This window comes from Juglans microcarpa x Juglans regia, chromosome 7D (genome assembly GCF_004785595.1).
Source record: "Juglans microcarpa x Juglans regia isolate MS1-56 chromosome 7D, Jm3101_v1.0, whole genome shotgun sequence".
Taxonomy (NCBI): Eukaryota; Viridiplantae; Streptophyta; class Magnoliopsida; order Fagales; family Juglandaceae; genus Juglans; species Juglans microcarpa x Juglans regia.
In genome coordinates, this window is record NC_054606.1 from 26,498,017 (window position 1) to 26,511,019 (window position 13,003).

A 13,003-nucleotide genomic window follows, 5' to 3' on the forward strand; every position below is an offset into this window, starting at 1 on the left:
GATTTATAGTTTTGGTTGCAGTTGGGCCCCCCAGGCCCATTTGGATAGATTTTGGGCAATCTTATTCTGAAACAACATGCTCCATTTCTACGAGAGTAATGCTACTCATCATTTATTTTTTATTATTCTTTCATCATCTTATGATGTAGTATTAGATAATTAGAGAAGATTTATCATGTTTTACTTGTAAATCTATCATTTAATGACACATCATAGAATGATGAAATGATAATGAGAAAAAAGATGATAAATAGATTTTTCCTTTCTACAATGCCCAATTAAACAACTTGTTTTGACGTAAGTTTCACAAGAGATATCACTAATTTTTAGAGCATATTAGTGCATTTTTACACACTTTTTCTATGAATTTATTAGGAAAAATTAGATATAGTCATGAGTTGTGTAAATACTGAACACTCATTTTAAAAAAAAGTAGAGTCTACTATTAAAAAATTAATTTTTTATACGTAAATTCTATATTTACTTACTTTTTAAAAAAAGAATGCACAACACTTATTCACTCTATGACTACAAATATTATTTCTCATTAAAAAAACAGATGGGAAACATATCGCTTGTTTTTGTTCAACATAGATCCGACAAAAATGCAGAGAAAAATTGTAAAAAAAATATACGAGCATCTATATCCATATATCAAAAATGTATTATCATGAAAGATCAGAAATCATCTTACACCTTACAAGTTCAATGCTCATACATGATCCTGCCACTCCCTCCCACTCATTCACAACACTCTTAAGCCTCTAAATTTAGAATGTAGTAATAGACTTGAAGAGACAAGTTACTTTTCCCTTGAGGTTTATAAGCATCTATACAATAAGCCATAAATCCTGAATGACATTCTTCGCTCCACTATTAATGGTGGCTGTGGCAGTCTTGACACCGCTAAACCACATAGCAGTAATTGAAACTGCTAAAATTCATACATTAACTGATCACCTTCTGTTTATCTTTCAAGGCCTGAGCTAAACCGGTTTCTTCTTCATCCTTCAAAAAGGTCCTCAGACACCCATTGATGATACGCGGTGCCGCTCCATCACAGAACCTTTTAGCAAGATCGACAGCCTTCACAAATACTCATATATGATTAGGTATATACATAGAAATTGGCAGGAAAGTACACCAAAGCAAAGACACAGCTCAAAAGGAAATCAAATTGACTATATTACCTCATTAATGACAATCTGGTGCCGCGTCCCTATAACTGTAATTTCGGACATTGCCAAATGAAGGATACACAGCTCCAAAATTCTGCCCGCTGGCTCACTCTGCAGCATATAAGTAAATAAGATGCACAACATATCTCAGTAAATTTTAAGAGACAAAAAAAATGACAACCCTGTAATTTATTTCTTCCTCAGCCAAATTAAAGACAAAAAGAAAGGTGGGGGGGAGAACTCTGTACTCTTATTGAAATGTCAAAGCTTAGAAGAATTAAAAGGGGAACCATTATGAAAATTGCCAACATTTCCAAAATAAAAAATAAAAGGTTATGAAAATGGACTTGACAAGAAACTAAAAAGTAATTATCTCTTGGGCTCGGCTAGGTCTCTCTCTCTCTCTCTCTCTCTCTCTCTCTCTCTCACACACACACACACACACCCAGCTGGTTCTGTAGCTATTATATTGCTGCTACCTGCCAGTTCTTTTAGCGATCCCCTATTTTTTATCAGTAGTTCTTTTAGCTATCCCTTCCAAAGAAAGAATATAACCAGCTATCCAGCCTATGCCCACGCACAAGTACCATAAAAAGTAAAGCGTAAAAAATAAAAATAAAAGGTAAAACTGGCATGAAGAAAAGGCTATGCATGTATCAAAATTGGAAAATGATAGGATTACTACTCACTTACTACTCACTTACTATTCTTTTTATATTTATTTATTTTTTAATTTTTCATTTTACTTAATGGTTAAGGAAGTGACTAGTAGTAAGTTTATATATTTTTTTAATTTTTTCTTAATGATTAAGAATGTTAAAAAAATACTTAAAATAAAATGATAAAAATATAAAAACACTATAAGTAGTAAATGGGTAGTAGATAGGTTGTAAGCCTATCACTACCCATCAAAATTTAAGTGAGAACCTCAATGTTTTTTTTTTTTTTCCTGAAAGAGTAGTTATTTATAGACATCTTTACCCTGTCCAAGTCATAGAGTTCAACAAAATGCTAAATAAGCACACGTGTTCACCTCAGTGATTTGAAAGTGGCCCCTAGAAGTGCATAAAAAGCTAGCATGCTAGGGTCAGGACACAATAGAACAGGGAAATCAACAAAAATTACAGATGATGGTTGGCAAATAATTTTAGGTATGAATTTTACCTAACAAGAAACAACACCTACAATTTTTAACAAAGAGGACTGCATTAGCAGGAAATTGGAAACCAAGAATCTATAACACTAACTGTTTCAACCTTCCAATTAGGAGGGGCAACTTTATCAATGACAAGCACATGACTGTCCCATCTATCCACGACTGCAACCAAAATTTTCCTTGTAAATCTGCAACATGTCATGAAGGCATAGTAAGCTCTCTCTCTCTCTCTCTCTCTCACACACACACACACACACACGCGCACACACACACACACACACACACGCACACACACAAACATATATGCATGCACACATGAAATATTTCAAAAAGACATGCTCCACTTGCTGTAGATAGAAAATGTAGTTCAGAGGGCTTACCGCAAAATCAATTTGCTGTATACCAACTTTGGAGGAGCTGCAAGGACTTCTGCTTCTAAGATACAAAAGGAAAAAAAAAAAAAAAGAAGTCATGCCACTAAAAAGAAAATGACAAGGGAAAATAGAATCATGAGCAGACATAATAAAAATTGTAACTAAATCTAAATGCTAAGAACAATTGCACATACAAAGCCATCGCTTACTCAACATGCACAAAACTATTGAAGTAGATTTGTCTTTCTAGTACCAGAAAAGGTCATTCCAGCACAGAAGTAGAGCAACATAGAGGCGTCTTATAACTTCATGAGACATGAGAAGTGATAACTTTTATGTGCAAGCCCTGATAACTAAAACAAATACAATATTCTTCAATAACAGCAGTGGAAAATGCATACATTCCCAAAACTCCAGAACTCCCACACACATTGACTGAAAACCATCACTACACGATAACTAAGCTTACGATCAATTCTAATTACAATGGGAATTCGAATTATAGTCTTTGGAACATGGGGATATTTAGTTACAGTCAGTAATGTCTACTTAGAAAGCTAGTATGATGGCGCATGACTGTACATGTAACTTAACTTGCGTGTAAAGTTACTTGTTGTTTCCAACTGAATTGAAAGACTTTTGGTAATTTAGAAACCATCGTACCAGTCCCGAGGACCTATGGCCTCTAATTCCAATCTAGAATGATAATGGAACCAACACATCTGAACACAAACGATTCAAACTTACACAAAGATACATAACATTTTTTTTTTTTTTTTGTATGGGGGGAGAAAAACCATTCTATCTAGGGAAGCAGTCATCGCTGTCTCTAGAACCTCCATCAATTAATTTGGAAGCAAATTAGCCAAGCAGACACAGAGATACAAACAGTTCTAAAATTCACTAGCAGTCTGAAAGGGAACTCTAAAATTTATGCCTCGGGCCCAAGACGAAGAGATTACATGGTTTTTTAAACCTTTTAAGCTAGATAGCATTAACCAAGGTCGTGAAAAATTAAATTTGTGACATGCTTACCGATTGTAGATTCTTTATCATTGTTGCGTAGAAGTTCGTCTGCTTCTTCAATTGTTTGTACCGTGACAGGTGGGCCTCCAAAGCTCATGTGGTTGTATGCCAACAAGGAAGCGTTGTCGAATTCATATCCGGGTTCTGAGAAAACCATAGAAGATTTTGAAAAAAAAAAACTTTTTTGTATGGGAAAGATTGGTAAAATAGTTAGTACCTCGCCGGGCATTCATTCGCTTCTCAAAAAGCCGAACGGGGTCCGATCCTTCTAAACATGCCGCATAAACTATTGACCTGAGATTCATTCAACCCCACCAAAATAATATTAAATTTGACTTCATCAATAGAGTTTGAAAATGGAGTAATATCACAAGCATTCTCCCCTGCAGTTCCTTATTTTCCAGAGAAACAAACACGCGAAAACGATAAAAGGGAAGAGGAAATTCAGAAAGGACTTTACAGAGCGAGCTCTCTGGCGGCCCTTGGACTGCAAAACCTGCCACTCTTGTCAATCTTTGGTAACATATCTCTGGAATAAGAAGATGTTGTTGAGGTTGAGAAATGATCGTTGGGTTTCTCCAGAGCTTCTTGTTCGACAGCGAAAGCAGCTGAATTGCGGAGAATAGAGGTTCTTCGGGGGCACGGAAAAACTAGAGCCGTGTTCTTGGCCCACAAATTGCATTTGAGAATGGAGGTGAGCAAAGGGTATTTTCCAACAGAAGAAGGAGAAGAAAGCTGGGAACTGAGCCCAAATTGGGGTTTTAGAATTGGAGGAAGAGGAGAAGAAGAACAAGTATGGCTAAGAAGAAGGGAGCTTCCTTCCATGGCTGCTTCGGCTAAAATGCCTCTTGTTGGTGGTGGTGTTCTTTTCTCAGAGCGCGCTGTGGAAAAGAATTGAAGATAAAACTCTATTCTCTGGTGTACATTTGTCGCATGTCAGGGTCTTAAAGAGGGTTTTAGCCTTGAGGGATATTTTTGTCCCCCATCCCTGAAAAAATGTCTATGTACGTCGTCGTTTCGACCCGACGTCATAACGGGCGAAACTGAAACAAAAAGTGAATTGAAATAAAATCAGATAAAAGGAAAGTTAAATAAAATATTGTTAAAATATTAATTTTTAATATTATTTTTGTAAAGTTAAATTATTTATTATATTTTATTTAAAAATTTAAAAAAATTATAATGAATAGATGAAATAAAATGATTTGAGATAATTAGACAAAAAAAAGTGATTTTTTAGTACAATTTATAATTTTTTTCCCCTAAACTAGAAACTGGAATGATTGTTAAAAAGTTATATATAGCAGTGAGCGCGTAGGCATCGAAATTTATATATAGCTGTGTTCAATTGACTGGGCTTGATGTTTAAATCGAAGGAAGTAAAGTGTAAGGTGATTATGCTTGAGTTCTGTTTGTCTGATTGTGTTTGCATGCTTGAGCATTGTTTTTAATTTCGTATTGTATTGGTTGGTACGGTTAAAATTTTTTATACCAGCCGTTGGGCCGGTACAAGTATCACACAAGTTTCATACCGGCCTAAATACCAGCCGCACCAGTCGGTACCGGACGTTTTGGCCAATATTTCGATATTTAGTTTTCTTTTTTTCATTTTTTTAAACTACAAACTTATTTTTTAACCCCTAATTCAGACTAAATTATTTATAATTTATATATATATATTTATATATAATTTATTTATACATAAACTATTATTTTAGAATATAATTTATATATATAATTTATTTATATATTGACTATCCCGAAACGTTATTTCGAAACGGTATACGAAACAGTATTGATATTGAAATATTTCATTCCAATATCTTGATTAGTACGGCGTCCGAAACGATATTCAAAATATTATACTTGAGTCCATGCCAGATTGATCGAATGCTGATAGTCTTTGAAGTGGGATTTTCTGGCTTTGATCTTTAGATGGAGGCTTACAGCGTAAGAGATTGGTAGAAAGTTTGCAGATAAAATTAAAAATAGTGCATTAATGGAGATGAAAAGGTTGCGACCCAACGAAAATGCAACAATCAAACTAGCATGCTTGCTACATTTATAAAAAGTGTTTTAGGTACTTAAAAAAAATTTGAAAATTCACCTTTTAATAAAAGAACCAAATTGAAGTTTTTGTTAAAAAATTATTGTACATAATGCTACATTTTTTAAAAACCATCGTAACTTATTTTGAAAACGCTATAGGTGTAGCTTTATCAAATAGTAAACAATTTTTTAATAGTAAATATTTTTAGTGCATATTTGAGATTATGATGAAAACTATAATATATAATTTTAGAGCTTATAACTTAAGCTCGATTTGGATAGACAGTTCTGATGAGATGAAATGAGATATTTTAAATAATAGTAAAATTTTTTGAGTTAAGATGAGATAAGATAGTTTGTAAAAAAATGTATATTTGGATAGTGAGATGAGATGAGATAGTTTGGACTTTTTGGAATTTAAAAAAAGTGGGGGTCCCGCGGTATTTATAGAGTACCCGAATCCTTGAAATTTTAGACTATTCATGTACTAGTACTGTTCACGTACTGTTCATGTCAAGTTGTACTGTTCATTACTGTTTTAAACTTGCACTATTTATTTACAATGTTTGGATAGGCAAAACTTTGAGACTGTACAACTTAGATGAGATACAGATGAGATGCTTTGCCTATCTAAACTGGACATTATAGTTTAAGTAATAAGTTCTATTATTAAAAAGTTATTTACTATTTGGTAATGATATGTTTAAAACACTTTTAAACAAGTTAAATTTGTTTGGAAACAAATTAAAAAGTGATTTTTGAGTTAGAAATGAAGATTATTTGATTTTTTAAAGATTATGACTATATTTTTGAAAATTTGAAAATTGTAGTTATCTGAAAGTTGTATGAGTATTTTTGCTCATTGACAGTTCTTTTAAAATTTGAATTACGTTTTGAATTATCCGAAAAATTACGTTTCAAGAAAAACATAAAAAATACTTTAATATATAACACAAACAATCTAATTTTTCTATTAAAGAAATCTTAAGGCTATTTAAGCACTTTTATGACTCTTAAAGCAACTCCAATCAGGCTCTTAGTAAAGCTCTACGATTAAAAGCACTACTATAAAAAACTCTATTTCCTACCACAAAACAAAGAATCAGTAATTTCATCATAGTTATATTTGTTTTCTTTGTAATTTTCTTTATTTCTCTTTCTATTATCTAGTTCTTTTTATTTTCTTGTTAGCCCTTGTGGTAACATTTTGAATTTTTGAGATTTCTAATTTAGAAAGTTAGAGTTTGCAATATAATTAGGGTTTCTATTTACGGTGAGTGAATTAGGGTTAGATCTAAAACTAGGCCCTTGAGCTTGCATTAATCTCTTAAGGTTAATTATTAAGAACCTAGTGAACCTGCTGACGGCCACCATGTTGACCGCTGGCGTAGTCTGTCCACTTCGTGACAACCGTCACCTATGGAGGTAGCCAACGTGTGCATTGTGCTTGTGTTGTGCATACTGAAGGTGCACGGCAGCCAGCCACTCAACATGCGGGAGACAGGCGGCCACCACGAAGGACGCTGGAGTCTTTTGCTGCCGCCAAGGTGGTCCCCCCTAGGGGTGGGGTGGGACCGTATGTGGTTCGTGTGATGGGTGATTGCTCCCTTGCTGCCCATGGGTTGCAGAGGTGATGGTTGAACTTATTGTCATTTTATATTGTCGAAAAGGTGGGCCACGGAATAGAAAGTGCCGGTGGGCCTTTCTCCATGGACCACACAGCCAGGGATAGCTCTTCGGGCATATGTGGCAGGTACCTCCTTGCCCAGCAATAGACGTTCCTTGGCCACCTATGGCAAGCATCACCTTGCCCAGCCAAGCCTTGCCCGACTAGAAGTTCCCCGATTTCAAGTTGCCTAGCCACATTGCTTTACACGATCGCAATGAACAACTCGGTCACCCTTATCGGTCAAGACCCTAACTCCATGGCCAGCTCTTCGCCAACTCTGCCCTGCCACAAACATCTCAGTTCAAACTGGAAGTTGCTCAGCCATGCACGTGGGCAAACCTGCATCACGACCCCTATGCTCGGGTTCATGCATCACAGCCTCACTCCCTAGGCCCAACAACAGAGTTTCTTAGCCATGACCATCCCGACACGCACATGGGCAGGCTCTTGCCATGCACAAAGTTCCTTGGCCTCAGCCTGAGCTTGCCCGTGAACTTCACTCAATCACGAAGCTTAGGTTGGGCACAAGTCCCAGGACTTACCCAGATGGCGTGTCGAACACAAGTCCCTTGACTTACTGACTTTCATGCTACAAGTCGGGTCCCTTGACTCGTCACGAAGTCAGTCCGGGCACAAGTCCTTGGACTTGTCCAAACGGCTAGTCAGACACAAGTCCCTTGACTTGGTGACCTTCGTGCTACAAACTGAGTCCCTTGACTCGCCATTAAGTTTAGACCAGACACCAATCCCCAGGCTTGCCTAGACGGTAAGTTGGACACAACTTCCTTGACTTGCCGACCTTTGTACCACCAAGTCGAGTCCTTGACTCACCCCTGGATAGCAACACCAACACATCATCTTCCCCAACAAATGCCGAGCGTTACACTCATGCCACGACAACCGCCTCAGACCTTCACCACACTTTAGCAAGATAATTCAGGTTCGCAAATCTAACACTTGTGATTGGAGATTATTTACAATAACTGATTTGACTTTTGCAGCATTGTCAAACATCTTCTACTTACCTTCTAGTCGAAGGTCAACAGGCGAGTTGAGCCTCATGGCAGCCTGGCATACCTCAAGGCGAAATGTGGATCTAGTCTTTCCGCTGCCTGACATTACTCCTGAGACTGCATCTCCTTCAGCAAACATCGAGTGTTACACTCATGCTACAACAGCCTATCCCAAGTTATGTTCGGCAACGAGTCAACAAACAGGAAAGGCTAGGGACCACCTGGCCTCCCAAGTAACCAACAGTCCAACAAGTCACTTGATTGCCCAACCCTTGCACCTTAGGAGGTTGATCGGGCCTGATCCCATCTCTTGCCAAAGATGAGCTTCACACTCTCCCTTTATGCGGTCAAGGTCATCTCTCACCTAAGTTGAGCTTCGCGCTCACACCTTACGCAGTCAAGCACATCTCCCACCATAATTGAGCTTCGTGCTTACTCCTTACGAGATCGAGCACATCTCCCGCTGAAGCTAAGCTCAGCGTTGGCACTTTATGCGGTCAAGCACATCTCCTATAGAAGCTGAGCTCTGCACTCTCACCTTATCTAGTCGAGTCCATCCCCTACCAAAGTCGAGCTCCGCGCTAGCACCTTACGCGGTCGAGCCCACACCAAAGTCTAGCTTCACACTCGCCCCTTAAGCGATCAAGGCCATCTCCCGCCTAAGCCAAGCTCCGCGCTCACACCTTACACGGTCGAGCACATCTCCCACCATAGCCGAGCTCTGCGCTCACACCTTACGTGGTGAGCACATCTCCCGTTGAAACTGAGCTTCGCGCTTGCACTTTACGCGATTGAGCACATCTCCCGCCGAAGTTGAGCTCTGTGCTCACACCTTACGAGGTCGAACACATCTCTCATCGAAGTCGAGCTTCGCACTCGCACCTTATGCGGCTGAGCACATCTTCCACTGAAGCTAAGCTCCGCGCTCGCACCTTACGTGATTGAGCACATCTCCTGCCGAAGCTAAGCTCCATGCTCGCACCTTACGAGGTTGAGCACATCTCTCACCGAAGCCAAGCTCTGCACTCGCACCTTATGTGATCGAGCACATCTCGCACCAAAGCAAAGCTTCGCAAATAGATCTCCAACTTCTATTGTATATTAAGAAAGGAGTGTCTATGAGAGACTGTAAACAATTATATTATAGTAGATTTATCATCCCCTAACCCCCGTGGACGTAGGGATTACGTCGAACCACGTAAATTTGTGTATCCCACTCTCTTTATTTTTCCTGCATTTACTTCTTATCCACCATCATGGATGTACGTACTAAGTCAGTACAACTGCACCAAACTACTGCCGGGGCTCTAGACCACACCGATCGAGACCCAAATCATCATAGCAGGCCGAGAATGACTATTTCTTCCCTTTCGACCTGTTGTGCGATTTTTTCTGTATTAATAAGATGTTTAAGCTGATAGTTCCTTTTTCTTCTTGTAGTATGGAGATTGTTGAAAAGATTTTGAAAAGGCTTGGAGTAGCTATATTTTTGGAGTTTGTTAAGATGAACAATGTTTAGATTATTCCTGATCAAAATGAAGTAAATAATGTCAATGTTGAAATTTCTAAAAAAGTACAGATGCAGAAAGATAATTAATTGCCTGATACACATATATTAAAGAGTCTGTTAAGAAAATGGGAAATGTATTACAAGAATTATGAGTGGCTCCTTTGACCAAAGCACCAATCATCACCATGGTACCAAAAATGGACTATCCAATTGTTCTGTTTGATATTAGGTTGATAAGTTTGTGCCAAGCATCCTATAAAAAAATATTGGCACAAGGCTTGCTTCATTAATGCCTAAGATGGTTTGATTGTAACAAAGTACTTTCACTTAAAGAGATTATTAATGCCTAAATTTGCACAACAGGTCGGAAGGGAGGAACGAATTATCTCCAGCCCACGATGGTGATTCGGGCTTCGATATGGTGTTTTTTGCGTTTATTTATGAAATAAATAACAAATAAGCAGATAAAAATAAATAAAGAGAGACAAAGAGATTTACGTGGTTCGACATAAAAGCATACGCCCACGGGTTGTTTGGGAGGCAAAATCCACTATGATTGGTGATTTTATAATCTCTCATAGCCTCACATGTCGCTCAATATAATAGAAGAATTTAGTCTAGGCTTAGAGGAGTCATCCCCAAGCCCCTGGAGAGTCTGTCCTTCATCTATAGAGATCTTCTCCTTTTATAGAGATTTGTTTTCTTTCTTTGAGTGATAGAGTCCAACTTGCCTTGTGAAACATTTTCCTTTTAGAACTCTGAGCCAACTTCCTTGCCTTATCTCTTCCTTACCTTATCTCTTCCCTACCTTATCTCTTAGCTTTATTTCTTCCTTTGTTATTAGTGATAGGTTTTCAAAGGGCTGGACCCAGTCAATTTAGTCCCTAACAAATACCCACAATCATTAACGTCAACTTGTTTATCAAGAAGGCATTGAGAATCGTCAAGTCAATCTTGATGGGGGTAACCTATAAGAAACTGCAGAAAAAGTATTCTGGGAACTGGTCCATAGTTTATCACTGTTATGCAATGCAATGGTGATCCCCATGAGTGGTTCTCAAGAAGAATTTTTGGAATTTGTAGTAAAGGCCTTCGAGGATGGACTTCTATGACGTTTGTTTGTAAGAACATTTGTGTGATAATTAAGTGTACTTATGATTGTATGTGATGGCTAGTGAAGTGCGCATATTTTCGTGCTCGGTGATTATTTTTGGTTTTCGGTGGCATAATGGATTTTGCCTCGTGCTGCGATTTTTTGTCGGTGTTTAATGGTTTCGTTTTGATGTAGATGTAAGAGTTGTTTGTAGTAACCTGCGCTTAAGTAGTTAGGGAGCCCGTCGACCCCCTAGATCCATCTTAGGCGATTGCTAAGCCCATCAACTGATTCCTGAAGGACACCAGTGTGAGGCGGTTGTAGAGCTCAGATGCTCTACCGTGTAACTCTGGCAATGGGTGTAGCGGGAGGATGACTCGACCGCGTAATCTTGACAATAGGAGTGTAGCGGGGGATGCCTCGACTGAGTAACTCTGCGATGGGTGTAGCGGGAGGATGCCTCGACCGCATAACCTCGACAATAATAATGTAGCGAGAGGATTTCTCGACTACGTAACTCCAGCGATAGGTGTAGTGGGAGGATGTTTTGACTGCATAACCTCGGCAATAGGAGTGTAGCGGGAGGATGCCTCGACCATGTAACTCTGGCGATGGGTGTAGCAGGAGGATGCTTCAACCGCGTAACCTCAACGATAGGAGTGTAGCGGGAAGATGTCTCGACCGCGTAACTCTGGCGATGGGTGTTGCTGGAGGATGCCTCGATTGCCTAACCTCGACGATAGGAGTGTAGTGAGAGGATGTCTCAACCGCGTAACTCTGGCGATGAAAGCGTGGCGGGAGGATGCCTCGATCGCATTGATGTTAAAGTTGAGTTCAAATGCTTCGTTGTAGTGGGAGACAAAATGGACCGCACTTTGTAGCAGGAGCTAGAGCTCGCCTTGTACCAAAATAGAAACCAAACAAATTAGATTAAATAATCCAAATCACAAGTTTGAGGATTGAAAACCTTGGCTATCTCACTTGAGTGAGGTGAAGGTTGGCGATGCATGAGCGATCCCGTTGGCAACCATGCTTTGGCAATGATAAGGACACAGGATGCTCACAATACTGAATGGTCTATTCTGAGGACAACAAATTAAGATGGCAAGTGATGCTTGAGAGGGGCTTCGTAGCCTGTGTTTCGTGCCACGTAGGTGATTCCCAACGAATTATATTCTTGGGGTGTACAACCACTAGGTTTCTCGTGGAACATCGAGGCGATTTGCTAGTAAAATCTTTCAAAAATCAAATCGTTAGTAAAAATAAAATGGCAAGTTTGAAAGAGGCAAACCAAAGTAATTTGGTTGCATGCTTTCAATTCCTATGTGACTGAGATCGTTTACTTCTGGATAATTTTTGTATAGGAAAATTGTTTATCCTTGAGTGCTCTTGAAAATTATTATGCCTCCAAATATTTTTGTTCGTTCACTGATCTCTTGGAAGCGAGGCGAGTTCAACTCTGAGTCAAGTAGCTCGACTCTTTCTTCTTCTTCTTCAACTTTCTTTTTTATCGGACTATATCACAGAGCAAAATTCATGGGTATGCTGCGTAAATACTGTGTATGGCAAGAGACACCCTAGGTGGTGAGCAGCTGGCGAGGGACACTTAGTGTGGTGGGAAACTAGCAAGGAACTAGCCTACTGTGGCGAGTAAATTATTGTGGGTGACCAAATCCAACCAAACCGAAAGGTGGCGAGCAAATCCAATGGAACAAGTGTGGTGAGCAAATCATATATAGAAGTCACAAAGAAGCCCGTTGTGGCGAGGAAACACATTGGAAAACCCCGCGGCGAGCAAACTCACTGGGCGACTAATCTGTCTTGGGCAACGTGGTGGAGCAACTGATATAGTGCAACTGTGTAACCGTGAATGGCATTTCGAGCTAGTTGCATGTGGGAATTTCACGTGGATGCTCAACTGGACAACGACGATGG

General features: G+C 39.1%; 1 protein-coding gene across 2 annotated transcripts; it reads right to left on the reverse strand.

The window, feature by feature from the left end:
* Positions 1 to 646: 646 nt before the first annotated feature.
* Positions 647 to 4,662, reverse strand: LOC121239940. Of its 2 annotated transcripts, none has more exons than XM_041137347.1 (7): positions 4,195 to 4,662; positions 3,952 to 4,028; positions 3,744 to 3,878; positions 2,715 to 2,769; positions 2,435 to 2,522; positions 1,191 to 1,289; positions 647 to 1,086 (listed from the first exon to the last, which is right to left on the reverse strand). In XM_041137347.1, exons 1-7 carry the CDS (start codon positions 4,557 to 4,559, stop codon positions 949 to 951), a joined length of 957 nt encoding a protein of 318 aa, XP_040993281.1. In that variant the 5' UTR covers positions 4,560 to 4,662; the 3' UTR covers positions 647 to 948. The 2 variants fall into 2 exon arrangements, with proteins under 2 accessions (XP_040993281.1, XP_040993280.1); XM_041137346.1 differs by having other exon boundaries at positions 2,426 to 2,522.
* Positions 4,663 to 13,003: the final 8,341 nt, after the last annotated feature.